We start from the raw sequence: 27,441 nt of genomic DNA, 5'->3' as shown, positions 1-27,441 counted from the left end.
ATGAACAGGATCCTTACATGATGATAAATAAGCCTACATAAGCCTAAGAATTATATTTTTAATCCTAGATTTATCACATTGCATGTGTAACTGCTTATTTTGGTTGTAATGTTATTTGTCTTTTATCATCATGATTATTTACTATTATTCTTGTGTTCGGTTATTTACTATTTTGTATGTATACTTTCAGAAGTATACTCATTCCTATCCATAGTAGAGAATAAATGTTGAAGAAGAAACATCAGAGTCCTTATTGCATTCATCCGGATTTGACATATTTATTGCAACCAATTACAACCAGCCAAATTAAGTACTCCAGAATATATGGTTCTTCGAGCCAGATGTGCAATTACTGTGGAATTATGAAAGATGTCCTCTGATCAGAGAAGTAGAGAAGCAAGGCCTGCTGATGTACGTCCAAAACGGCGAGTGCAGCCACCAGCCTGGTTGGAAGATTATGATGTTTATCTCCTGAACTATGATAAAACTTCACCAGCTGTTGAAACTACGCCTCGCCCCACAGTGACACAGGAGCCGTACCACTGCATTGAGAGGGTAGCCAAGATGACCCCCGGATAAATTCTTTGACTCTTCAACTGGACTCAGGCAGAGACACTTTACTAATTTTGGCCAGGTTGAACAGATATGTGAGAGCACACCTGTACCTTACCACAGTATATCAAGGGGATGTATCCTCAGAGATATTGTAGGCCATTCAACAGCTCAAGACTGAGAATCAGAAACTACAATCTACAGTCTTAAACATGCAACGACAAATACGTGGTGATATTGCAGTTTCATTGCACCAAAGGCAAACACCACCATCACATGATAGAGCCTCTTCTCAACCATTGCGGCTACCTCAAGTCAACCTGCCACACTCCATGTGCCTCCATACCATCTGAAGAGGAAGACTGGCCACCCCCACCTCCACCAGTAGCTGATGTTCCACTTTGGATGTACCAATTTCAACAGCAGCTGTCCCAGACTTAATGGAGGAATTAACTGCATGTTTGAGTAGACTAGGCAGGACATCACACCTGCCTTCATGTCCACTGACTCATGTACCTTGAACCAGATGAAGATTCTATTCAGTAGTGGCATCTGACCAGCAGAAGGCACGTGATACTGATTAACAGCCCAGGTATCCCCATATACCTCCTTGTGTCAGTATGCAACATCAAAAGGAGATTGGTGAGGATCCTCACAACCCTCAACAAGAGAAAGTATATTGAGGCCCTAAGCCCACAATTCCTGATTTCACAAAGGGGGACCCACAAGAGTTTGCCAGATTGAAGATCTCCCAGGATAATATTCTGCCTGAGGATGGCACAGAGAGATTTAAATATCAGATCCTCCTAGATCATCTCAAGTTTGAGGATGCCCCTTCTGACAGCAGACTCTTATACAAATTCAAAGAGACCTTTTTCAGACATCATGGCTTCCGTTGCAGAGCAGTATGGACAACCCCACCAGTTAGCTCTGCATCATATTACTGACTTTGTGGAAGGCTATAGTATCCGTAGTCTTGATACAACTGGATTCAAGAAGTTTGCACTCAAGGTTAGAGCGCTCGTGGGCATGCTAGATCAACCAGGTGAAAGTGGTAATATCACACTACAGCTTGGTTCACATGTTACTAAGCTACTGTCCACGTTACCTCATGACCCGAGAGCTGATTTCAAGAGGTACATGTATCCTGGGAGTCCGCATCCCCATACTCCTAAATTTTGCAGGGAGGCTGGAATACGAACTGCCAATTCAAGAAAGTAGCTTAGAGTTTATTGGAGAAAGAAGGGAATGCTCTGACTAAAGGAAGGATGGGCATAAGGACGTCAAGTTTTGTAAGATATTGTCCATATTTCACAGCTAAGATTCTTCCCCCACCAATCCACTGACAGAGGGTTCTGCTCCAGGTGCTACTAGACCTCAGGACAAGGTAAAGGCGTACTGTCCTTATTGCTCTAACACCCAGCATTACTTGAGTCAGTGCCAGAACTTTAGTCAGTTTACTAAAGAACAGAAGAACTGGGTAAAAACAAACAAGAAATGTTGGCGTTGTGGTCACACCCACCAAGCAGCACAGTGGCGTCTGAAATCAACCTGCAAAATCTGTAAGGGCAGACATCTTGAGGCACTCCACAAGCTCAATGGTAGACCGATCAGAGAAAAACCTTCCCTTGTCAGTCCCACCAATGAGGTTCTGTACTTGGATAGACAAGCAGGCTGCAGTCAGGTACTACTGAAAGTCACCAAAGTGATCATTCACAATGGAGAGCATGCGCTAGAGACCTTCGCAATTCTAGATGATGGCTCAGGGTGAACAATCTTTCTTCAGGCTGCTGCTCAGAAACTGAATCTTCGTAGGAAGACAGAGGACCTGGTATTGAGAACAGTTTGATTGGACATGAAGGTCATACGTGGTAATTAATTGTAAGCCTCAAAAGGTCTTCAATATCAACAGAGCATTCTCAGCCGATTATACCTACCCCATCAAAGCCCTACAAAGCAAGTATAGCCATCCCAGAGAACTGCCCATTCCTGCTCTTGACAAAGCTCAACCACTCTTGTTAATTGGCTCTGATTATCCTCACTTAATCACTCCAATTACACCAGCGCTATTTGACCAGCTGCGGTGAAGATGAGGTTGGACAGTGCTTTTGAACTAAGCTTTTCCATTATCAGCTTCAGACTCAACAGTGCCTGAATATTTCTATTGTGTCTCCCTCCAATGAGCTGTTCAAACATGTCCAAAATCTTTCAACTGGATGTATTGCCTAACAGGAATGAGAAGCTTGTCACTAGATCAAAGCAAGACCAGGAGGCAATTAACCTATTAGATCGACATCAATGGGATCCAGCGTTATGCCACTCCTGTTCTCAGGGTAAGGCACATGCCTAAACTACAATCTACAAAGTAAGGTGTGATGGCTAACCTTTGCAGCACAGAGAATCACTTAATAAGAGACCCCCAAAGGGCAGAAGCCTATATTGCTGAAATTATGTCAGTTCGCAGATTTTACAGTTCCTAACTGTACTCAGCAAATTCACATATTTTGTGATGCCTCAGAAAAGGCTTATGGTTATGTTGCGTATCTACAACCAGAAAACCCAGAGGGATATGTTGAAGTGGCATTCCTCACTGCTAGATCAAGAGTGGCCCCTAAACGACAGCTATTTATGCCAAGGTAAGAACTGTGTGCAGCCTGTATTAAGTTTTTCAACGTTCAATGGAACAAATTTTTGCTGGATACCCATATGCTGTCATAGTAGATGATATATTGGTTGGTGGACACACAGAAATGGAGCACAACGACAACCTAGAAAGAGTGCTGGAGCGGGCCAGACTGGTAAATCTCAGGCATAATCCTCTGAAATGCAAATTCAGACTGACAGAAGTGAGCTATATGGGCCATGTCTTCAGCAGTGATGGCCTACATGCCGATCCATCAAAGACTAAAGCCATCAGTGAAATGCCAGAGCCCACAAACGCCACTGCTCTTCAGAGATTTCTTGGCATGGTCAACTACATGGGCAAGTTCATCCCTAATCTCAGTTAAATATCTGCCCCTCTCCGCCAGCTAACTCACAAAGACACAATATGTTGTTGGCTGCAACAGCACCAAGATGCTTTCAATGCCTTGAGAAAGTGCCTAACATGCCCCCCTGTCCTGTCTTACTACAATGTTGACAAGCCCGTCACCTTAACATGCGACTCCTCACAGTTTGTTTTAGGAGCAGCATGCCTGCAGGACAGTAAGACTATTGCTTACGCTTCATGGGTCTTCACGCAAACTGAAATTCGCTATGTGCAAATAGAAAAAGAGCTCTTTGCTGTAGTTTTCGCTTGCACCAAGTTCAACAATTACATCTACGGCAAACCAGTGACCATTGAAACAGACCACCAGTCTTTGGTGACAATCATCAAACGTCCGATACACAGCACTCCTGCCCGACTCCAACGAATGTTTCTTCAGCTCCAACGATACAACATCACCTGTCTACAAAAAAAGGAAGGCGCATGTACATAGCAGACACCTTGTCACGAGCCCCACAAGCATCTGTACAGCAACAGTCTAAGGAGGAAAACACCTTTGAGGTAATGAATGTGTACAACATCTCACCATCACTCATGGATGAACATAAATGAGAATGCAATCAGACAAGGATGGTCAGCCAAACTGCACAGTGTTCTCCCAGCAATGCGGTTGTTTCATGCCACAAAGTTGTCATCCCAGAAACACTTCAGCTGGAATACACACGAATTGTACAAACAACCACTTAACGGTGTTCCAAGCCTACCATGGTCAACAGTACCAGCTGACATCTTTGAGTGGAATAGTCACCAATACTTGGTATTGTCGACTCCTAATGAGGCTGGTACGAGATCGATCAGCTCCACAATTTGACCTCAGCAAGTGTCATACTGAAGCTAAAGAGACACTTTTCTGTTCATGAGTCACCCCAAACCCTCTTCACAGACAATGGGACAGTTCGTGAGCAATGAGTTTGAAGATTTTGCTAGGGTCTGGGACTTCGTTCACAAAACCAGTAGTCCAAACCACCCTCAAACAAATGGCCTAGCGGAGCGCGCGGTTCATATCGCTAAACAACTCATGGAAAAGTCCAAACGAGATGGCTCTGATATCTAAACCTACACTGTAAAAAATGAATCATGAGTCTTGTAATTTTCATTAAAAAAATTGAGGTGATCATTAAAAATATTATGTATATTTTATTAAGAAAATTGTGGTTAGGGTTTTATTGAAAATATTGAGAAAATTTCACTAATAACACCAAGAGATGCATTTTCCTATTTTTTTTAAGGAAACATACACAATTTTAAGGCTTGAATTGAGGAACTGATAAACCTCATAAAATTAAGGAAAAGGGGCTACCTATTTATTTTAAGAGAATTAGCTCATTTATGCGGTTTTATTTAGAGACACCATTGTTTGTTCCCAGCATGCTTTGCACATGGCTGGAAATGGAGAGTAAATCTTGAAATTAAGTGTTATTTCATGTGTTTTTGAGTAAAGGGAAACATCTGTTAATGTTTAATGTTCAGGTATGTTTGACATTTGAAAGAGTTTCTATTATGTTAAAGTTTTGATCGTTACCATTGTGCAGAAGAGTAGGGCTTATGGTCAGGTTGTGAATAACTGCATTTTATTAATATTCTGAAGCATATTGTTATATGCATGTAGCAATAACGCTGCTAATGATAGTGCAGTAACAAGTTTGATTCTGTGCTGTTCTAGCAGTATACGGTCTTTTTATAAAACAATATATCTCAAAGCTAAATATAAACAGGTCATATCCATTCAATTAACTTCACACAATTTTGAGAATAAAAACTACTTCAAATAAAAAAGCACATTTTCACAAAAAAAATTGTGTGTCATAGACTAAATAAATTAGGGCGTTTTACATGATTTATTCAGGTAGATTCCATGAATGAAATCAAGCTTTAACTACTCAAAAATATTATGTGTAATATTGTTACCATAATTTTTTTAAGTAAATAGCAGTAACATTTTTTACAGTGTACTGAATCTGTGAAATGCCCCACAAGATCCTAAGCTTGGCTCACCAGCTTAGAGATTAATGTCCAGACAAACCCGCACCACCCTGCCTCTCCACAGCTCTTTGCTGGAACCTTCTCCTCTGGCCTCCAAAGAGATTTATGCACAGATCACAAAGAAAGACTGATGTGTCAAAAGAACAGTTATGACAAAACAAGTAAACAACTGAGTGCAGGATACAAACCCCTCGTGGTTATAACGGCAAATGAGTGGTGAAGGAAGTTTGCCGTGAACCAAGACCTTACATCGTCCTGTCTGGTGAAAAGGATCTGTGAATCTATCTGTGAAAGAGCCTATGCCAAGTCATTATAATGATGATGGTCATGAGGTAATCCATGCTCCAAACAAAGTGAATGATCCAATTCCAAAGATACCACCCACACAATCAACCATAGGTCAAATAACCTCTCAGACACACACACAACTGAGAGCCAGTCAGTCCTTAAGTGACACGGTCTGGACGTACCATCCACCCTAACACAAAATATAAGGACTGAATTGCACATTCATGTTTTATTTAATTGTTTATCTAGGTTACACACACACCAGTTTTGTTATTCTGCAATACACTTTATCTACACTTTATTAATTTACAATGCACAATAGTTACTTTTTCTGGTATTGCAGCTGTATCAAATTCAATATACCTTTGTTATTCTAGTAAAGGTTTGTATTAAATGAGAAGAGTGAACTAATGTTCATTGTGAAGACGAATTCTGATGTAAATGCAGCTGCAAAGTCTATACATGTTTTGTATTTTGATACTATACTTAGAAAAGGGTATTACATGTGTGACATCAATATAAGTGTACAGTATGTGATCACTCTCTATCTTGTCACGTCCCCTCAGGTAGTCAGTGTGATATATATCTGTCTTGTGATGTACTTGAGTGGTTCATAAAGCCACAAATTGTGAAGCTGGAGTCTATGCCAAATTTATTTATGTTACACTATCCATAGTGGAGAAGAAATGTTGAAGAAGAAATGTCAGAGTCCTTATTGCATTCTAACTGGATGTGCTATAGTGATTGCAACCAATTACAACCAGCCAAATTAGGTACTCCAGAATAATACTACTTAAAAACAATGGAAGGTTATGGTATGTCCCATAATGTATAAATGTGTGTGTATGTCGGTCAGGTTATACACTGTGACCAAATGTCTTCATATAAGGATAGTAAATTATATTATATTATAATTGTATTGAGAAAGGAGAAACATTAGCTAAAAATACAAAAAAAATACAAAAAAATACAAAATAAGTCAACAGAAAGTCTCAACCGTCGAACAACTGGAAAAATCTGGCAGACCCATGAGAATGAGAGTGGTTTGGATTCTTTTTTTGGGGGATTTAACCAGATAAATATTTTAGTTCACAAACATAATAAAACATAGTGATCTTTTGAGCTGACACACCTTTATTTCAATTGAATTCCCTAACAAATTGTGCCTATTACTGTTGTTAAAATACAACAAATGTGACCCTGGACCACAAAACCATCTTATGAGTCAATTTTCTTTAATTGAGATTTGTTGAATAAATAAGCTCTCCATTGATGTATGGTTTGTTAGGATAGGACAATATTTGACTGAGATGCAACTATTTGAAAATCTGGAATCTGAGGGTGCAAAAAAATCTAAATTTTGAGAAAATCACCTTTAAAGTTGTCCATTTCTGTTAGCGGTTTTGCGGCATCCACTCACAAAAATAATTTTGGGATATATTTAAGGTAGGAAATTTACAAAATATCTTCATGGATCATGATCTTTACTTAGTATCCTAATGATTTTAGGCATAAAAGAAAAATCGATAATTTTGACTCATACAATGTTTTGTTGGCTATTGCCACAAATATACCAGTGCACCTTATGACTGGTTTTGTGGTCCAGGGCCACAAATCACTTCAAACCAGTGCCTTGACATTAACTTCACCTTGCCGGAGGGAAAAGGGGGAGTTCCCTGGGGGAGTGACAATGAACAATCACAGCAACTACAGATATTGCACCTGAGAGGGCAAAAACAATTGAATTTCAGCCCATTTCTCCTAAGAGGGATTAAAAGGAGAGAAGAGGTGGGGCACAAGGTTACGCTCTCTGTAGTGTTTCAGGATGTGAGTCTTTGTGAAATATTCACAGCTATGTTCACTCCTCCAGCACGCACCACTTTACACCAGCATCTCCTGAGATTTACACACATGCTGCGAGATGCACACTTCTGTCCTCTCAGAAGTCAAATTTTATTCTGAGCTGCTCTTTAGTCAGAGACTTATTTTGCACTGCTCAGTCAGAAGGAATTGTCATTATAATGTTATGTTTGGTTGGTTTCTGTCGTTTCTGTATTAGTTCTCGTTAGTCTCTGGTTACTAATCAGTTAATACTCGTCCAGCTGTTCCCATTTAGTCCTCTCCATGTTCTGTGGATAAATACTTCCTGTTCAGTTTGTTGTGTTTATATTACCTGCTACCTTCCTATGTATTCCAGTTTCCTATTAAAGGACTATTTTGTGAGATTTCCTGTTTTAAGTCTCTTCCAAGACCTGTGACAGAATGACCGACCTAACAAAGATTTTAAAGATGGACTTACAAGTCTTGCAGAGGCTCATCGCCTACCAGAACAGGCCACTGGTGGTGTACTGGTGGTGGATGCCACAGCAGGGAGAATCTCTTTTCACCTTTAGCGGGGCTAAGAGGGAGCATGAACCAGAGCCTGCTACCAGGCTCATCACGGAGCCGACGCAAGCTGCCCAGGACCTCTTCCTAATATATATGTGGTACGCGGGTCCATTTCCCTCCTGGGTCCCCACCCTTGAGTCTTCGCCTTCTATGTAGGTCCTGTCCGACTGCCTAGATGCTCCCGTCCGGATATCTTCCTCCTCCAATGTACCCGCCTGACTTCCTGGTCCCATCTCCTCCACTGGTTTCGTCCAGTTCCCTGGATCCGTCGGTGCCACTTGTGTCGTCCTACTCCTCGGCTCTGCCCCACCACTTACTCTGTGCGGCTCAGCATGAGATCGAGTCCCCGGCTACACCTCGGGCAGGTTAAGGTTAGAGTTAGGGTTGTCTCCACCTCCCATTTCGGCTTGTCAGCCCATCGGCTCCACCCCAGCTCTGCGTTCCCTCGACTCCAGCGTGGTCTGTCAGCCCTAGGACTCCTCAGGGCTCACTCGTCTCTCCGGATCAGCCTCGGCCAGTCATCGCTCTGCCTCAGCCACGAACTTCCGTGTCTCCGGCTTCACCTCGACCCTCCACCCCTTCGGCTCCACCAGGCATCTCCTTCGCTCCAGCTTCCCCGTCTTTGCTCCCTCCGTCGTTGCCCCGGTCTGCCGATCCCTGTCTCCGCCTCGGTCCCGCGAGCCAGCAGCTCCATCTAGGGCTTCCAGGCCACGGATGTCGCCCTGGTCTGTCGGCCTCTCTGCTCTGCAATGGTGTCCATGAACCTTGGTTCTGCCTCCGTCAGTCGGTCCCCAGGTTCCGCGTGGAAATTCTGCCATGAAAGCTGACAAATTCATGGTGAAAGCTTCACCCTGACTCCTCCCACCGTCTGCTCCACCACAGAGTCTGTTTCCGTCGGCTCCTCCAGGTCCCTGTCCACCGCCAGCTACAAGCCCACCTCCAAAGCCTCCTCTCTCTCTCCGCAGTGAGAGTTTCAGTAACAGCGCGAGGACACGCCTTGCAGGAGGGGAGAGTTCTGTCACAGTTATGTTCTGTTTGGTTCGTTCCTGTCGTTTCTATATTAGTTCTCATTAGTCTCTATGGTTACTAATCAGTTAATACTCGTCCAGCTTTTCCCATTTAGTCCCCTCATATTCCTTGTGTATAAATACTTCCTGTTTGGTTCAGGTTTTTGTCGGTCATTGTCAATGTTAGTTGTGTTTATGTTACCTACTACCTTCCTGAGTATTCGAGTTTCCTATGCAAGATTTCCTGTTTCAAGTCTCTTTGGGGTTTAAGACCCGTGACAGTTTTATTATTTGTTTGTTTTATGGTTTTAGTTCGATTTGGTGTAAGTGCTGTTTGCAAGAAGTGACATCAAATCTTTAGAGAATCTTTAGATTTTAGACTGCCACCATAAATAACTTACTTAGCCTACTTATTACTAACTAACTAACTTTATTTATTTATTTTATTTGTTTGCTTATTTGTTTGTTTGTTCTCATGCTAGTGTGGTATGCTATCAGATAGCCCCACCCCAAACACACACCTGTAAACAAATAGAACTAAGATTGATCAATGTGTCTGTTAAGAGTAGGTTTGAGTATATTGACCACATGGTTTGGATATTTTTGATACTTTTTTATTTTTTATGAATTAATTTTTGTTTCATAATTGTGTTACTGTATAAATTTAGTTTGAAAAAAGCCTATAAAAAATTGATGTTGGAGAGTTCTAATTTTTCTTTACTTTATTTCTATAGTTCAGCTTTTAGATGCTACAGACACCCAAATATGATCATCCTCATGCAAGGGAGCCTCCCTTTTCAATTTTTTTTAAAGTTGCTAATATTTTAATGTATAAAAATATTATTATATATATTATTATATTATTATAAGACTCAAGACTCAATTTAATAATCAAGAGATTATAAGACTCAATTTATATATGAAACAATTTTATTAAAAACATGTCTCGAATATTATTTGAAAAACGTTTGGTTTCTATTATGTTATATTATTATTATGTCTTTTTTACTTTACTGTTAGATTATTTATTTATTTATTTATTAAATATTGTTATTTATTAAATACATTGGTATTAATTAGGCCTACACATATATTTGTTATGCATTTCTTAAATATTGTAAATTATTTAAATCAGTTTTTATTTGAATCTATTTATTTTGTTATAATCCTATTTTATTTTCTATTTAATTTTAGATTTGTTTTGTTTGTTTTCTCTAAACTTTTCCAGGGACCGCCTAGTACTCTCTTGTTGTGGCCCCTGCAGTTAAAAATAAAAAATAAAAAAACCTGCTTTAGACAATATGCCTATTTCTTTTATTTTCAAACGCAGGTATTCGTCTCAAAAATCGGTATCAATGAAAAAACAGGTTCCCATTGTGATACCACATTCCATATAGACAACATTCCCAGCAGTAAGTTATGTGCGTGTGTGATATATGATCAGCATATTTTTTAGCTGGGCATTAACAAAGGATATGTCCTGGGGGAAAAAAATAATAATAATTGTAGTAAAGACTTTAAGGCATGTGTCTGTATAGGAACTGATTTTAAAATAAATCTACCCTGAGAAGTGTGACAACTAGCCCCGGTGTGATTCTGAGGCAGCAGGTCGGTGGGCGGAGCTTCTTCTAGTAGGATAGAGAGCGAGCGAGAGTCTGACTGCTGCCACACTGCGCTCAGTGCAGCGAGACGGACACACTGCTCAGTACTTTGCGTCTCTTATTAATAACACTGGGATTATTTCAGCGCTTTCCTGCAGGAGTGACAGTGAACTAAACAGAAAGACGCAAGCAGACCTCAGCAGACCCTCATTTTACGGGATTTAACGCGCGTTTTCTGCGCGCGTATAGCGAGTTGCGCCCCGTTGTGCGGACAAAGTTTATTTCTTCTTCACGGTCCCATATGAAGCTGGACCGGAGTTTGAATTAACACGCCAGTCAGAATATAGGCCTATCTATGTAAGTTATCACACAAGATGTTTTTTTTTTTTTTATATATATGGTTATTCCTGTTTTGCATGATGTCGTGCTTGTCTTTTGCATGGCAGGAGTTTACATCATAAATATATCACTGACACTATTAATAGATTATCAGTCTGTTGAGGAGCTTTGCCAAAAACTTTTTTCCTTTTTTTTCTTTTCTGTAGCCTGCATATTAGATGTTTGAGCCCCTAACATAGCCCATCATAGCAAACATTCATATCATAATAAATATGATTACATTAAGCTAAATTATCCTTAACACCCTTAAATAGTGTCATTCATACAGGCTATAGAAAAGTCATTAGCACGGCTGATCTGTTAAGCATAGCCTACTACAAGACTTATTAACGATAACTGATTATTGTAAAGATTCTCACTGTGAAAAGTGAAAATGTGCAGTTACCTTAAGGAGTTTTTCCGACGAGCCTCAAAATGAGTTTATTTTATTATTATTATTTTTTTTACTGTATAGCTATTCGTTTAGCAAATCAAATCATATTTTTGACTAATAAACAATATTACCACATAACACTTTTCTTTTCTTTTCTTTTCTTTTCTTTTCCTCTGCTAGTGTCCCTCTACAATCTTTTGTGTAAATATTAGATGTTTGAGCCCTAAGTCAGCCTTATATGGAGTAATGTTCACTCTTCCTGCAATGTTTTAAAGAAGTTTATTAACAACTGATGAACAAACATCAAGTTAAACTTCAGAAGCTAAAAATCATTTGTTAAATTTCATTGTAGTTAGACATGTTATGAAACATTCATTCATTCATTTTAAGTATTATAAAGAGAACAAACAGGAATGGAAATGTTTACTTGTTTGTTTATTTATTTATGCATATTTTTATTTAATTGTATTTTTATGTATTTTACAGAATCATCCTAATATGCTGATTTGATGCTTAAGAACCATTTATTATTATTATTATTATTATTATTATCAATGTTGAAAACAGTTGTACTGCTTTACTTTTTTGTGGAAACTGTAATATTTTCTTTCAGGATTCTTTGATCTTTTGGATCAAAGAACAACTTTTATTTGAAAATGAAATATTTTGTAACGTTATAAATGTCTTTACTTTTTTTGATAAATTTGATGCATCCTTGTTAAATAAAAGTATTATTTTCTTTAAAAAAAAAAAAAAAGATCTTACTGACCCTAAACCTTTGAACAGTTGTATAGTGTATACTTGAGGTTCTCATCTCTGGCCTTCGAGGTCCACTTAGGTTACGTTTACATGACAACGATGTACTAAAACGAAAAACTTTTCCTTTGCGTTTTTCGCGTACAGGCGAAAACGTTGTCACGATCCCCTTTCACACAGATCTGTGAAAACGGCAAAAACGTTGTATTATTCATGTCAGGCCAGTAGATGGCGATGTCACTTTGTAAAGAAAAACTACGCGCCAATAGACTGAACACGTAATGTGCATAATGTCAGCATTTCAACAAATGCACGTTTTTGTAGTTTACACGGAGACGATAAACAGAATTTTTTTTTTTTTTTTTTATTATTCTTCATGCCTTAAAATATCTTAAATCTAACTCTACACCCTTGCCTCATTTAGTATAATGCGGTTCTATGGATATGCAAATTAGCCTCGTCTCCACTCACTCACACCAGCTCAGAGATCCACTCGTTGACGATCACACGTTGACCTGATTGGTTACAAGGTAGTTTGTGACATCAGAAACACCAGCGAACTAAACCGCGTTTTTGGTTCACTGCAGTTTTAAGGAGAAAATACTCAGCAATGGTGTTGACTTATGAATTTACACATGGTTTTACTTATATTAAAAACACCACATAGACATATAAACAACATTAAAAGCTTAATTTTCACCACAGGGGGACTTTTTTAGTTGAAAATGGTGTAGTCTAACGCCCCCTTAATTTCCTGCAGAGTTTAGCTCCAACCCTAATCAAACACACCTGAACAAGTTAATCAAGGTCTTCAGGATTACTAGAAAAGCAGAGTTTGATCAAGGTTGGAGGTGAAGTCTGCAGGAAAGTGGATCCCGAGGGCCAGAGTTGAGGACCCTTGGTGTATATGAATGTTGTTGCATCAGAAAACAGGAATTGTGACTCTTACTGATTAAATGTTAGTTGAAACATTCTGAAGACTGATGGGACAGTGTGTTTCTTCCTCAGGTGACGGCACACAGAACCATGGTGAAAACCGTATGGAGATAGACATCCTCCTTCCAACAAGGGAAAAGGAACTATTTCTCGTGACATCCTCTTTTTTTTCCCAAGCTCTCTTCTGGAAGCGTGTCCAATATTTAAACACATTTGTCCAGCATGGCATCCAGCCTGACGTGCACCGGGATGATCTGGGCTCTGGTGTCCCTGCTGAGCGCAGCAGCTTCATGCGTGGGCTTCTTCATGCCCTACTGGCTTCTGGGCTCACAGATGGATAAGCCGGTGTCCTTCGGCACTTTCCGGCGGTGCTCGTATCCCGTGCGGGACGAGGAGAGGCAGGCTACGGTCATGCTGGAGCAGTGCGGGCGCTACGCGAGCTTTCAGGGCATCCCGAGCGTGGAGTGGCGGATCTGTACGGTGGTGACGGGGGTGGGATGTGGCCTGCTGTTGCTGGTGGCGCTCACGGCGCTCATGGGCTGCTGCATATCAGAGCTCATCTCCAGAACCATTGGACGCGCAGCAGGGGGCATGCAGTTCCTTGGAGGTGAGTAACAGGCTGGCAGATATGTTTACATGCAGACAAGTTTAGGGGGAAACTCACAAACACGCCCTGGTCACATTTCACTACTAAATTGAAAGGGGACAAAACGGATTATATTTTGTGCTCACAACAATTTCACAGATTGACCTAAAAATTCTCAATACTGAAATGCACTATTTATTTATTTGTTTTCTTTGATTCGATTTTTTTTTCTCTCCATGATTATTCTCATTAGGCTACCGTAATATAGGTTTGGTTGTTTTTTGTGTGTTTTATTTTTTTTTACTGTATTTTCTTATTTCTGTCTTTTGATTTCATGTTCTTGAGAGGTTTTGGGAGATTTACACTATAACAGCTTTACAAGCATGCATGTTTATTGAAAATGTGTAAAACTGTTTTATGCTGTAAAGCCGATATTAGTATTTTAAATTGATATTTGAAATAATAACGTCATTAAAGGCTCACTGAAGTGCCTTGGAACGCGCAGCTTTGTATGATGCATTGACATCATTTCCACTGAAACAGGAAGCTAAGGCGGGACATATTGAATGACCCCTCCCCCTTTTCAAATAGCCAATAGCGTTTAGTTTCCCTCAAAAGACTGCAAGTCGTACTTGACAGCACCATGGAAGCGGATCCGAGCGCTGATGATACGTTGGATTTAAAGGTGAACTAAGTAACTTTTTTACCTTAACCGAACAGCTTCGGAGTCATTGGAATAGTTATATGACTTTTTTTGGGGTTGAATGGTGGTCGTCTCGCACCCCCCAAGCGCCTGTGAGCCGAAAAACCACCCTTGCAACTTTGGGCCGGTGGGCCGCCTCAGCGCCAGGAAGTATCGCGTGATATCAGGTCTCGCGGTGTAACGAATTGCTTTACGGCAAAAAAATCTGCTAAAATTCTGTCATTATTGCGCTCCCTCACGCTGCTCGAACCCGAATGAAGACGAAGTTTTAAAGAATGTCCCATCTGCTTTGATGTCGTTGATCTATAGCCTCTGGTATCTGAGAGTCGCCAACGAGTTTTTCGACAGTGTTGTCAAATATCTGTTCCGAAGCTGTAGGGGGAGCTCTATAGAGAAACCTGCGAGCAAAAAGCGAGAATACAGTGAAGAAATTCCCGAAACTGCATAGCCCTGCTTTAATATTAGCAGGAATTGAAAACGGAATAAAACTCGAGCGTTTGAGCAACTGAACACACATCTCCAACCCATATTGCTCCGTGACATATTGCTCTTGGCCAGGTGGTATTTATAGCATAGGGGGCGGAGCTTTCGATTCTAGAGAGCATTTGATTGGACAGAAGATGTGATGAGAATCTGAAGTTCCGCGTGATGTCATAAAAGTCTGTGATCCATTTTAGCGGAAGTGAGAGACTGGAAGTTTTGAATGCTTAGATCTCCTAAATGCTAATTTTGTCATTGTTTTGGAACAAACCAAAGAAGTCATATTCATATCATAAGGTCATCGATTTCAAGCCCCCTTTTCTTTGTCTCTAGTTCAGTAAACATCGATTCCAGGCGCTGTAATTCAGGGTGCCTTTGCCTCAGCGAGGGAAGGGAAACTGATTGAGTTTTAGACGGGAAGCTGGGGTCTGTAATTCCAAACTCAGTTTGTTTAGTTCTCGCCTGCAAGGTGCCTTTTATTTGCTGCTCTGATAGTCTCGAGGGCTTGTGGCACTCGACAGAGAAGGTGAAACAAATACTGCGTGGGGCGTCTTAGAAGGAAGTTTTCTTTGTACTGCAGGGGCTCAAGGCGTGGAAAATTCTAGTCAGGCTCTTGGACTCCTGATGTTTAAAAATGCTTTGTCTTCATGAACTCAACTCATTTGTCTCTTGTGTCAGCCGAAGTGACAATAGCTCATCTTCATTCTCATTAGCTTAGTGCAAGTGCTAATTGCTTTTTAATTAAAAGACGACATGAAATTGAAATAGAGCCTATTTACTTTAATGCACATTCTTGGATTATTGTGTGCAATTTATCATAAAAATGCTTGTCAAATGCGAAAACTTTCTCTGCCTCATGAATGATTTTGCTTTTCTTGAAGCTCAAACTGTAAAGTATTTACGACTTGCATGGCATTCAATGTAGGCTATATACATTTTATCAGTTCATGCATTCCCTGGGAATTGATCCCATAACCTTGGTGTTGCTAGTTCCCATCGTCTGCTTAACGGCCTCTTTTCACTTCTGCTGATGGACACAATCAGCTTTGCTACATTTTTGTCTTGTTGAATATCCTGTTTCAATTGGAAATGCATTAAGAATGTAAAATGGGTTGCAAACATTGTTTCATGTTCTTAACTTTTAAGCATTCCAATCTTAAAATATAGTAGTGCATACGTAATGCGTAAAACAACCCCAAAAATGTACTTGATTATTGTAGTTTCTTGGTTTCTTACTCTACTAAAAGATGTGCTTCAAATGGCCACTGTAAAAAAAATAATTTGATCAATAATTTATGACAAAACATTAAAATAAGTTGTGCAATTTTCAACCTTAAAGTCAGTTTAATGTAATTTAAGTTGAAATGACTTAAAGGGATAGTTCACTTTGAAATTAATTTTTGATATGTTTTAGCTTACCTCAAGGGCATCCAAGATGTAGGTGTCTTTGTTTCCGCAGTAGTTTCAATTTTGATATTTTTAGGTCAAACCGTTCTTGTCTGTCAGTCATATAATGCAGGTCGATGGTCATTGTCTCAAAACACAAGCACAGAGTCCAAATTAAAACAATTCCCCATCGTCCAAATGAAACAATTCCCCATCATAAGTACACATTGATGGCCTAAGACACGAAACGAGCGGTTTGTGTGAGAAAACGAACAGTATTTATATCGTTGTTATCTCTTGAAAACAGCACACGTAGATATATACATAGATGTCGCCTTGGCTACGGTTTCGTTCCAATGAACTGCAGTAGCGAAGGCGACATCTAGTGTATACATCTATACCCGCCCGCGGGCGGGTATAGATATATACACTAGATGTCGCTTGGCTACGGTTTCGTTCCAATGAACTGCAGTAGCCAAGATTCCAAAAGACATCTATGTTTATATCTATACCCGCCCGCGCCGTCAGATCATTTGGACGTGTGCTGTTTTCAAGAGATAACAACGATATAAATACTGTTCGTTTTCTCACACAAACCGCTCGTTTCGTGTCTTAGGCCATCAATGTGTACTTATGATGGGGAATTGTTTCATTTGGACGATGGGGAATTGTTTTAATTTGGACTCTGTGCTTGTGTTTTGAGCCAGTGACCATCGACCTGCATTATATGACTGACAGACAAGAACGGTTTGACCTAAAAATATCAAAATTGAAACTACTGCGGAAACAAAGACACCTACATCTTGGATGCCCTTGAGGTAAGCTAAAACATATCAAAAATTAATTTCAAAGTGAACTATCGCTTTAAACATCCAAGTTGATTGTACTTAATTTAAGGCAGCAACTTTTATTCAAATGAAACATAGCTGAATATCACTGAATCAGCCTAAAAACATTAAGTTACACTAATACAACTTTTTACAGTTTGTTCCGAAGTTCTACCATTCAGGAACATAAGCAATGCATCTTAAAGCAGCTTTTCTGTTACAACTTAGTTTAGATTTTTTTCTATATGCTTTTAAGTTGAACCAACTTTCAGCAAGTGAGCTGAATTAATGCATTTTGAATTCAAATAGGCGGACAAAGAAATGGTTTTGTTTCAGTCCCACTCACCCTTTTAAATTCATGTTAAAGTGAACAATTTGTTTAAAACGTATTGATATAAATTGAAATGTATCAAATGCATTCAAAATACTGTCTTCATTTTTTACATTGCGTTCATGTGCTGTCCTCCTGTATAAATCATGTGAGGTTTGCACTCATAACTATTGTGACATTAAATTGGCCCCAAAGCCAACAGTGTCAGGGCAGATTTCACCTGATCTCCAGTTAGCCATCCAGGTGCGTCATCGTGTGCTCAGCTGAGGTGTCCACTGTCGCTTCTAACTAGCAGACAGAGGCGTTTGACTTAAGAGAGCCGGACACAAGGAGGTTACAGGACTGCAGGGCTGCTGAACGCATCACTTCCTGTCATGTTGCTCGTAGCACTGCCTTCATCAGACAGAGTGATGTAGTACCTCGTGGCTGATGTAAGCAAGCATCATACCCCTCATCAGCAGTTTTTCACTTACAATCAATGGAAACTGACAATTAGTTGTTTAGTTGCATCATGAAACTGACGTTCTGTCAGTTGAACTGACGTTGTGCTTTTGTTGCTGAAACCTGAGCAAAATGTGTCCACAAAAATATTAAGCAGCACAACTGTTTTCAACATTGATAATACGAAATGTTTCATTTGCACCATGGTATATTTAAAATTACCACAGTGTTACCATCTGATACCATTACTGTACCCTATTACCGCCACAGTACTTATAAGTGTTATTACTTTTGTTAACCATGGCAGTTTGTCCCAAAAACAGTATTACCAAGGTATTTAGATGGTAATGCAAGGTACTTTTGAGAATTCTGTTATGTCCAAAAATATAGCATACTATGATTTTTTATATATATATATATATATATATATATATATATATATTTACCATTTTAAGAAGATCGTCTATCATAGTTACAGTTTTACCATAACAAAACCATTGAATTACAGTTAAACATGGAATCTATTTTACTATTTTACAGCCTCCTTGTTACTGTAGTATTAACAGTAAATCATGCATAATTACAAGCAACTAAACCTAATCCTAACTGTATAGTACATGTTCTAATAATTAATATTATTCAGTATATTTACACCTTTACAAAGACGCCTTCAAACAAAGCGTAAGTCACTAAAAAAGTACCAAAAAGTATACATTTTTTGTGGTATGTACCATTGTAGTATCATGATATTCTTGAACGTGCCTCTGAGGACCATGTTAACACCATGCTATATGAATTTAAGCACAATGGTATTTATTAGAGTATTACCATTTGATACCATCACTGTACTATAGTACTGCTACTGTACTTTATTTATGCCCAGACACCATGAAATTACATATTGAAAGGGTACTAAATGAGATGCCATATAGTCTAAAAAAAACCCATGGTATTATCCTATCGTCATGTAAGTGTATAGATTGGACAGTGTGGTCATAATTTAAGGTTTATCGAATAGTTTGTTTTGAGTTCCTGGAAGTTAACAGCAGCGGCTGAACTCTTGACATTGAACTAGCCGCATGAGTTGAAGCGTGGCGTTAAATTGAAGTATGCGCGACTGAACAAGACTGAATGAGAGACGTGAAAAGCACCAGACAGAGGTTAAGAGAAAAACGAGCGACCCAGAGAGAGAGAGAGACGGAACAGTACCCTGATGTTAAATCACTGGACTGCAGCTTGTCCTTGCCAATTGAGTCCTTTTCATTTGTATTGTGTTGTGTTAATGAGTGCTGTCTGGCAGCGAGGGCTCTGAACAGCGGGGCTTTGGCAAAGACAACACCTCCCTGCGGCTCACATTGATTCATCTGATGCCCATTTTGCTGATAATGAGTTTGATAAGCCCTTTATGTGTCACCAAAAGCATCTTTGATTAGAGCCCTCTTCTTGCCCTCTTGTTCTAAAGTCTATCTTTGTTCTTTCAGAGATGGATGATGTTTCCCTTTGTGAAGTAATGGAAAGCCCTTCCAGTATTACGCAGTATAATCTCATCTATTATGATTCAATGGTTCATTTGTCATGGGCAAGTTGGTCAGAAATGCATCAAGGTTATTTTATAAATTGAAAATGCATATGAATTATGGGGGACTGGGAGCGCCACTTTCATAGCTTACTCAATAATTCAAAAATGCACTAATTATTACAATTAATAATGTAAATGTACAGTATAGGCTACCTGTCAAAAGTCTGAAAGCTTATCTTTTTTTAATGTTTTTGAAAGGTCTCTTATGCTCACCAAGGCTGAAATGCAGTACAAACAGTAATATTGTGAAATATTATTACAATTTAAAGTAACTGTTTTCTATTTTAATATTATTTTAATTATTCCTGTGATGGTGAAGCTGAATTTTCAGCATCATTTACACCAGTCTTCAGTGTCACATGATCCTTCAGAAATCATTCTAATATGATGATTTGCTACTCAAGAAACACTTCTGATTATTATTGTCAAAGTTGAAAACAGTTTAGTGAAAAGTGTATTAATCATATAATTACATTGTGGAATGAACAGACCACAATTTAATTATTTACTGACAATCTTCACCTCTGTTGAACTCAAGAATTGCTCTGACTGGATCATTGAGCCTGTTAATTAATTTGAGTTCAACCGGTTTGATTCCATCTGATTCATGAACCGGATTAACTGGTTCATCAATTTAACTGTGAATATGACTTATAATTTGGTCTGTTTACACATATCTATCACTCCATGCACTTAGGACTCAGTAAGAAGTTATTTGGTGGTTTAGGTGTGATCAATTGTCCATCAAAAGTCATTTCTTTAACTCAATTGGCAATTGGATAAGGCTAATTTAAAATGTAAAAAAAAAAAAAAACTGTATTGTAAAACATTTATTAAATATTAATGTATATTAAATATTTGTATTTAATATGCAAATATGATTTATATACATGATTCTTTTTTCTCTATTCAAAATATGGTCTTTCTTAATAATGTCCCTGGATTACAAATGTACAGTACCAGCATGTGTCTTTTCTTTTTCACAGGATAAAGATAAACAGGCACTGATAATTGCATTGCTTGTGTGTGTTAATGTGTGTTTGTTTGTGTGTATGTGTTTGCCAGCTGGAATTGAACTAATAAAACCTAATGGAAAACCTCCTCAGTCAAAGTAATGGACATATTACTCAGGAGTTGTAGTGAACTTGAATTCATTTTAGTTTCAATTCAGCTGCATATTACTAAGGAAAAGGTATTACCATGACTAAATACTGGGGATCAGAGAACAGGTTCTTCCTGCTGTGGTGTGTATTGTGTCCTTTTGGCTAAAAAACGTTAGACAGAACGATGAGTCATTTGGGAGAATTGCTCATCATGAGCGAATTGTTCTTGAAAGTACAGAAATTATCCTCATTTTTCCCTTTCATGTTTAAACCTTTGGATTATAGATTTATCTGTCTGTCTGACACCCCCATTTGACACGTCCTTGTTCGTCATGCTGAAAACAGCAAGTGATTCACTGTTGGGTGCTTTTATGATTCAAACTGTGATGAATTGCTGACCGTATACTGTTTGAAAGGGGCCAAATAACTTGTATTGAATAGTTGATTTGTTTTGGAGCAGTCAAAATATACTGAGTCATACCCGAATAAAATGTTTTCTGCTGTGATGGGTGATGTTATTGCCCTTTCTTTAAACTGAAAAAAAGCTTGTGTGGAAATTTGAGTTCCCTATCAGTCAGCCAAGCTTGACATTACATTGACAGACTGACGTTGAGGGATATCATTTGGGACCCCAATCACCTTCAAGTGGTAACAAAACAAGCCAATGGACATTGATGAGTGAGATGTGCTGCACAGTAGGAGGCGCATGAGGAGGACACAAAGTCGTGGAAGGCATCTTTTACTGCCCGAAGATGCTTCGGTGCTTCCTCCGCTCTCACTCCACTTCCTGCGAGTGCAAGCACGTGCTGGTCCGGACGGCGATGGTGATCAGTTGGTCTACTTTCGCAGACCGTGAATTTCATGTCGCAATTTGATCACCATCTCCTCCTCTGGAGAGCTGATGGGCTCTCACCACAGCTTACATTCCCGGGAGAAAGGAGACTCCACCCCCAGGTGGTCAAGCCGATAATTTCGGATCAATTGGCGGATTCCCGTGAGGAAGGACCTACTTTCTCAGGGACGGGGCACCTTGTGGCATCCGCGTCCAGATCTCTGGAACCTCCACGTGTGGCTTCTGGACGGGACGCGGCAGACTTGCGTAGCCTACCACAGGTGGTGGTAGACCTTATCACTCAAGCCAGAGCCCCCTCTACTAGTTGAGCTTATGCCTTGAAGTGGAGTCTGTTCATTGATTAGTGTTCTTCCCAAAGACCCCTGTAAATGCCCGATCAGCTCGGTGCTTTCCTTCCTGCAGGAGAGGCTGGAGCGAAGGCTGTCTTCCTCCACTTTGAAAGTGTACGTGGCTGCTATCGAAGCACATCACGATGCAGTAGACGGTAGGTCTTTGGGAAAGCACGACCTAGTCATCTGAGAGGTGCTCGGAGACTAAATCCTTCTTGGCCACGCCTCATCCCCTCTTGGGACCTCTCTTTGGTACATACAGCCCTTTGAGCCGCTACAGTCAGTTGAGGTTAAGATCCTGTCTCTTCAGTGTTCATGACTGTGCTCACAACTACCAAGAGGGTGGGGGACCTGCAGGCCTTTTCGGTCAGCGAAACGTGCCTGGAATTTGAACCGGCTGACCCTCATGTAATCCTGAGACCCTGGCCTGGATATGTGCCCAAAGATCCCACCACTCTTTTCCGGGACCAGGTGGTGAACTTGCAAGCGCTGCGTCCCATTCGCGCTCTGCACATCTATGTCTTCCGCACGCGAAGCTTAAGAAGCTCAGAACAGCTCATGTCTGCTTTGGAGGTCAGCAGAAGGAAAAGGCTGGCCCACTGGATAGTGGATGCCATCGCCCTGGCATACCAGTTCCAGGGCGAGCCGTGCCCCCTTTGGGTGAGAGCTCACTCCACACAGAGAGTTGCCTCCTCGGGCTGGATGACACCTAATCCATCACGAGATTCTACAATCTCCAAGTGGAGCCGGTTTCTTCCCGTGTGTTGGGTACAAACAGGCAATGTGCAGGAGGGCCGCCTAGGTGTCTCACTTGCAGCGCCATTCCCTTATCAGGGGGATACAAGTGCCCTATTCACTCTCCAGGTGAGTTCCCTCTCTGGCGAACCCTGGATGGTGTTTCCTCCAGGCATCCTTCGACAGTCAGACGCAACGGAGGCGTCCGAAGCCAAGCCCAGTACTCGAGATGAATGCTCGGTTGGTCAGCGCCTGTACTGGGCTAGATGTCCCATATGTTGTGATTCCCTCTTGGTAATCCCATATGTGTATTCTCCCATGGTACGTACGGTTTCCCCTGTCGGTAAACCTGTGTCTTTCCCTGGGCAGGTTCCACTTTGCCCCGTCTCTGCATCGGTAATGGTTCCATCGCTCTCTTGGCAGGACCTGCCGCAGAGATCTTCCATATGATTACCTCCCTGTAGGCAGGATGTGGTCTCCGTAGCGACCCTTTCCATCTGGACCCGGCACGCTTCCGCAATGTTATCCAACGATTCATGGCTGAATTGGGTGAATTAGATAGGAGCAGCAGCTATCGACCTCACCCTTGGAAAGTTCTGTCCCTCCGTCCCACCAGGTATGGAGGTCTGTTGGACTTACATTGGGCGCTGGGACGGGTCAGGGGTTGTGGCACTTTCCATAGGGACCCCACAACGTCAGTTTGAGTGTTAATGTGTGTTAATATCCCTATTAGTATGGATAGTATGAGCACCTGTATAATTTAAATGCAAGATATTTAAAGTGTACCTAAAGTATATTTGCAATAGTTCCACTTTAGCACAATCAAATATACTTAAGTATATCTTTAGTTGAACTTCAGCACTATTTCCAGATAACTAAAGTACAGTAAGTACAAAATTAGTTGTTCCAATTTAGCAGACTTTAAGTATATCTATTTAGTATATCAAAGGTACAATTGCAGGGTATTTATATTAAGTACATAAATATGTAAACGTATTTGTAATATACTTAGCATAAAATAAATGTATTTCAAATACATTTTAGTATTATTTATTTTTCACTAGGGTAAGTAACGCAATTAATTACTTTTTAGGGAGTAACGCTATATTGTAACACATTACTTTTAAAAGTAACTTCCCCCAAAACTGGTTTATAATGACTATATAATGATGTTGATGTACCATGCAATACAGACAGTGATCAAGCAGCTGTTGCTATGGTTACCTTCTCATGCAGGCAATTTCTGTTACCAGGCATATATATATATATATATTTAGAGACGTACATTCTGACTAACTTGTAAAGTAACATTAAAAGATTGTTTGAAAAAATGACCAAAATATGCATATACTTGTATATGAACAAGAGAGTACTCTTGAATCTTTAAGGTTTCAAGCCTTAATAAGTGGGGGTCATACCTTCGCAAACTCCTCCATCATTTGTTTGCGCAATTAAATTGATTAATTATAAACTACCGTTCAATAGTTTTGGTATGATTTTTAAAATGTTTTTTAATAAGTCTTTTTTTGCTTAAGGCTATTAGATAAAAAAAAAAAAAAAACAGTAATATTGTGAAATAATATTACAATTGAAAATAACTGTTTTCTATTTTAATATACTGTAAAATGTAACTTATTCCTGTGATCAAAGCTGAATTTTCAGCATCATTATTCCAGTCTTCAGTGTCACATGATCCTTCAGAAATCATTCTATGCTGATTTTTTATTATTATAGATGTTGGAAACATCCAATGTTGCTGATTAATATTTTTGTGGAAACAGATTTTTTTTTTTTTTTTTTTTTTCAGGATTCTTTGATGAATAGAAAGTTCAAAATAACAGCATTCATTTTAAATAGAAATATTTTACAACATTATAAATGCCATTACTGTCACTTTTAATCAATTTAATGGATCCTTGTTGAATAAAAGTATTCATCTCATTAAAAAAATTTTTATTGTAAAAGTAAAACTTATTGTACGATTATCGGCTGATAAAATGCACCAATATATCGTACATTTTATTTTTGACTTATTTTATTATATTTTAAACATTGACAAATGTGAATGTTTTCTGAAAGGAGAGCTTGTTGAAGGTATGACATGACGGGCAGCTGGTCTTGTGTGACTCCGCCTCTTCATTTACACTTGACCGTGTGCTGGGTGTCTTTCTCTTCTGTCGTTTACCAGCTCTTTCTTTCTCTTTCTGTCCGTCTAAACTTTTCAATTACCCACGTTCAGGAGGTCTTATCTCTCTGTGACCTGATCTCCAGCCCTCTATTTCTGCTCTCTTTAACCTCTTTCACTCACAGCTCTGTCACCCATGGGGTAGTCGAGCAGCCCGAGAGAGAACGAGACAATAAAACAGAAGCAGAGGAAGAGAGAGCTTGCGAAAACAGAGAGAGAGAGAAACACTAGCTCACGGAGGAATGTCCAGCTTAAGCAAAGATTTATTTCAGACAAACAGGAAGTCTGGCCTGCTAAAGGACAGGCAGGAAGTGTTATTTCAGCGCTTTGGGTTGTTAAGTCCTTGTTTTCAGCGCCACACACCACTGTTCCACCCCACACTCAGCACATGTACGCAAAATGAACCGCGCTGACATAGGGGGATTGTTATTGCACAGCCAACCCTAAAATGAAAGGAGCAGTAGTGAGGAAAATTTGTTTCATAGCTGATTTATGGACCGTGCTTTCAGCTTTCCGTTTTATGGAAGTAAATTGTATGGGTTCGAGAAAGCGAGAAGTGAAGGTGGATCATTAAAGCAATTCAAAGCTCTTTCGGCTGATGTATAGAAGTGTTTTGCCTGTAATTGACATATTTATTATGAAATCACCTTGGGCAGAAAAGCTCTGGGCCGATGGGAATGTACTGTATTAAAGCAATAAGCAGAGAGGCTGTGCAATAGTCGTTTTATCATAAATAAAAGGGTGTTGTTAGGCTTGACGCGAAACTGATCAATTGTGTTACAGGGACAATGATATGAAGCTCTTTTTTGTTATTGGTAACTATAATAAATCATTTTTCATTATTTGAAATAAAGCTTACATAAAATAAAATACAAATAGTAGATGAACATTTTTGAAAACTTGAACAAAAATTTGAGATGTTGACTTGGAAACTGAAGTCTAAAATTACTAAAACTGAAATTGTTATAAATAGACATTTAAAACCAAAACTACTTTGCTAAAAAAAAAAAAAAAATATATATATATATATATATATATAAATAAAAGCTATTTAAATGACACCGGATCTATTAATATTCCACACATTTCATTCAATAAATACATTAATATTTTACTTTTAATGAAATAAATACATACCTTTTAATGAAAATTATTAAAACTAATTTTTCTTTAGAACATAAATGAAAAATTGTCAAGGTGATACAACATTTCTGATTTTTTTTTTTATAATATTTGAACAATGTGCTGTTGAGGTTGTAAAATGTCAAGTTGTGACTGTGATTATGATATTTAAGAATTCATATTTAATTAATTCATAATATTGGTTAAAACATGTTAAATTGAAAATATTTTATATATTTTTATATATATATTTAATCACACACACAAACAACAAACAAACAAAAAAAGTTTACATTTAATGACTAAAATACATTTAGAAGAACAAATAGAATATGAAATATATATATATATATCTATCACATACATGTATACATGTATACATATAAATGTGTGTGTATATATATATATATATATATATATATATATATATATATATATATATATATATATATATATACACACACACACATTTTAAATGTATTTAGTCATTAAATGTAAACTTTTTTTTGTTCGTTTTAAAGTTTCACAACCATATAAAACCAACCCGAATACAGAGAGTACATTTAAAAACACTTGGCTGATGTGTCATATGGATCATTTCTATTGTGCTTTTTGTAAATTTTAGGGTTTAACAGCTTCATTCACTTTCATTGCATGGAAAAGAGCAGCCAGTTTTTTTGTCCTACACTGCTCCACAACGACTCCAAGTAAAGAACAGGAGCACTGTGGTGACCACTATAGTGAAATACAGTCCTGTCAGCAGCCGTATGGAGAGCCCCGACAGCTCAGTCATCTGTCACTGCACAGTGAGAGAGAGGAAGACACTCACCACTCCACCTCTCTCTGTTTACAGTTCAGCAGTCGAACACGTCCGTATGCTCAAACATGTACTGTTGACCTGGTGTTAACATCCGTTTCGGGTGATCCAAAAACAAGGGAACAGTGCTATATACAGGTTATCATCTGAGACAAATTATAATACCAAGTGTGAACAGGACGTAAGCTGACAGCTCCTTAAACAGCTCTAAGGGTGTGTTCACACTTGGCATGTTTGGTTCGATTAAAACGAACTATGGTGCGATTGCTCTGTTAGTGCGGTTCATTTGAATAAGTGTGAACGTTGCTATTGGAAACTTGGTGCGCACCAAACAAGTGAACCGAGACCCCTGAAAAGGTTTGTCTCGTTCCACTTCCAAACCAACACGATGCGGTTCGAATCCAACAAGAACAAGAACCTAAGACATCTAAACGAACCAAAAAACAGGACGTGATATCACAAGATGCAACCCTGAAAGACGAAAAACAACTCAAGCACACCTGTTTTTTCTCCGTATAATCACAATGTTGCCCGTCAGAAGCTTGTCTCCACGCAGCAGATATTCGTTTGCGTGTGTGACAGAGTGATCCCTGCCGCTGTTTGAGTCCTTTACACATTTTCTAAGCTTTTTACAA

General features: G+C 39.2%; 1 protein-coding gene across 1 annotated transcript in view; it reads left to right on the top strand.

Annotated features, from left to right (window-relative positions):
* Positions 1-10,827: 10,827 nt before the first annotated feature.
* The window catches only part of LOC311297115 (LHFPL tetraspan subfamily member 6 protein), a 78,736-nt gene continuing 62,122 nt past the window's right edge, over positions 10,828-27,441 (top strand). Inside the window, exons 1-2 of the mRNA XM_084419243.1 lie at positions 10,828-11,222; positions 13,402-13,936. Of these exons, the coding sequence (XP_084275369.1) occupies positions 13,552-13,936 (385 nt within the window). The 5' untranslated portion in view covers positions 10,828-11,222; positions 13,402-13,551. The remainder of the gene's footprint in view (positions 11,223-13,401; positions 13,937-27,441) is intronic.

This window comes from Rutilus rutilus, assembly GCF_951802725.1.
Source record: "Rutilus rutilus genome assembly, chromosome: 9".
NCBI classification, from domain to species: Eukaryota; Metazoa; Chordata; class Actinopteri; order Cypriniformes; family Leuciscidae; genus Rutilus; species Rutilus rutilus.
This window is presented reverse-complemented; position numbering and strand designations above follow the sequence as displayed.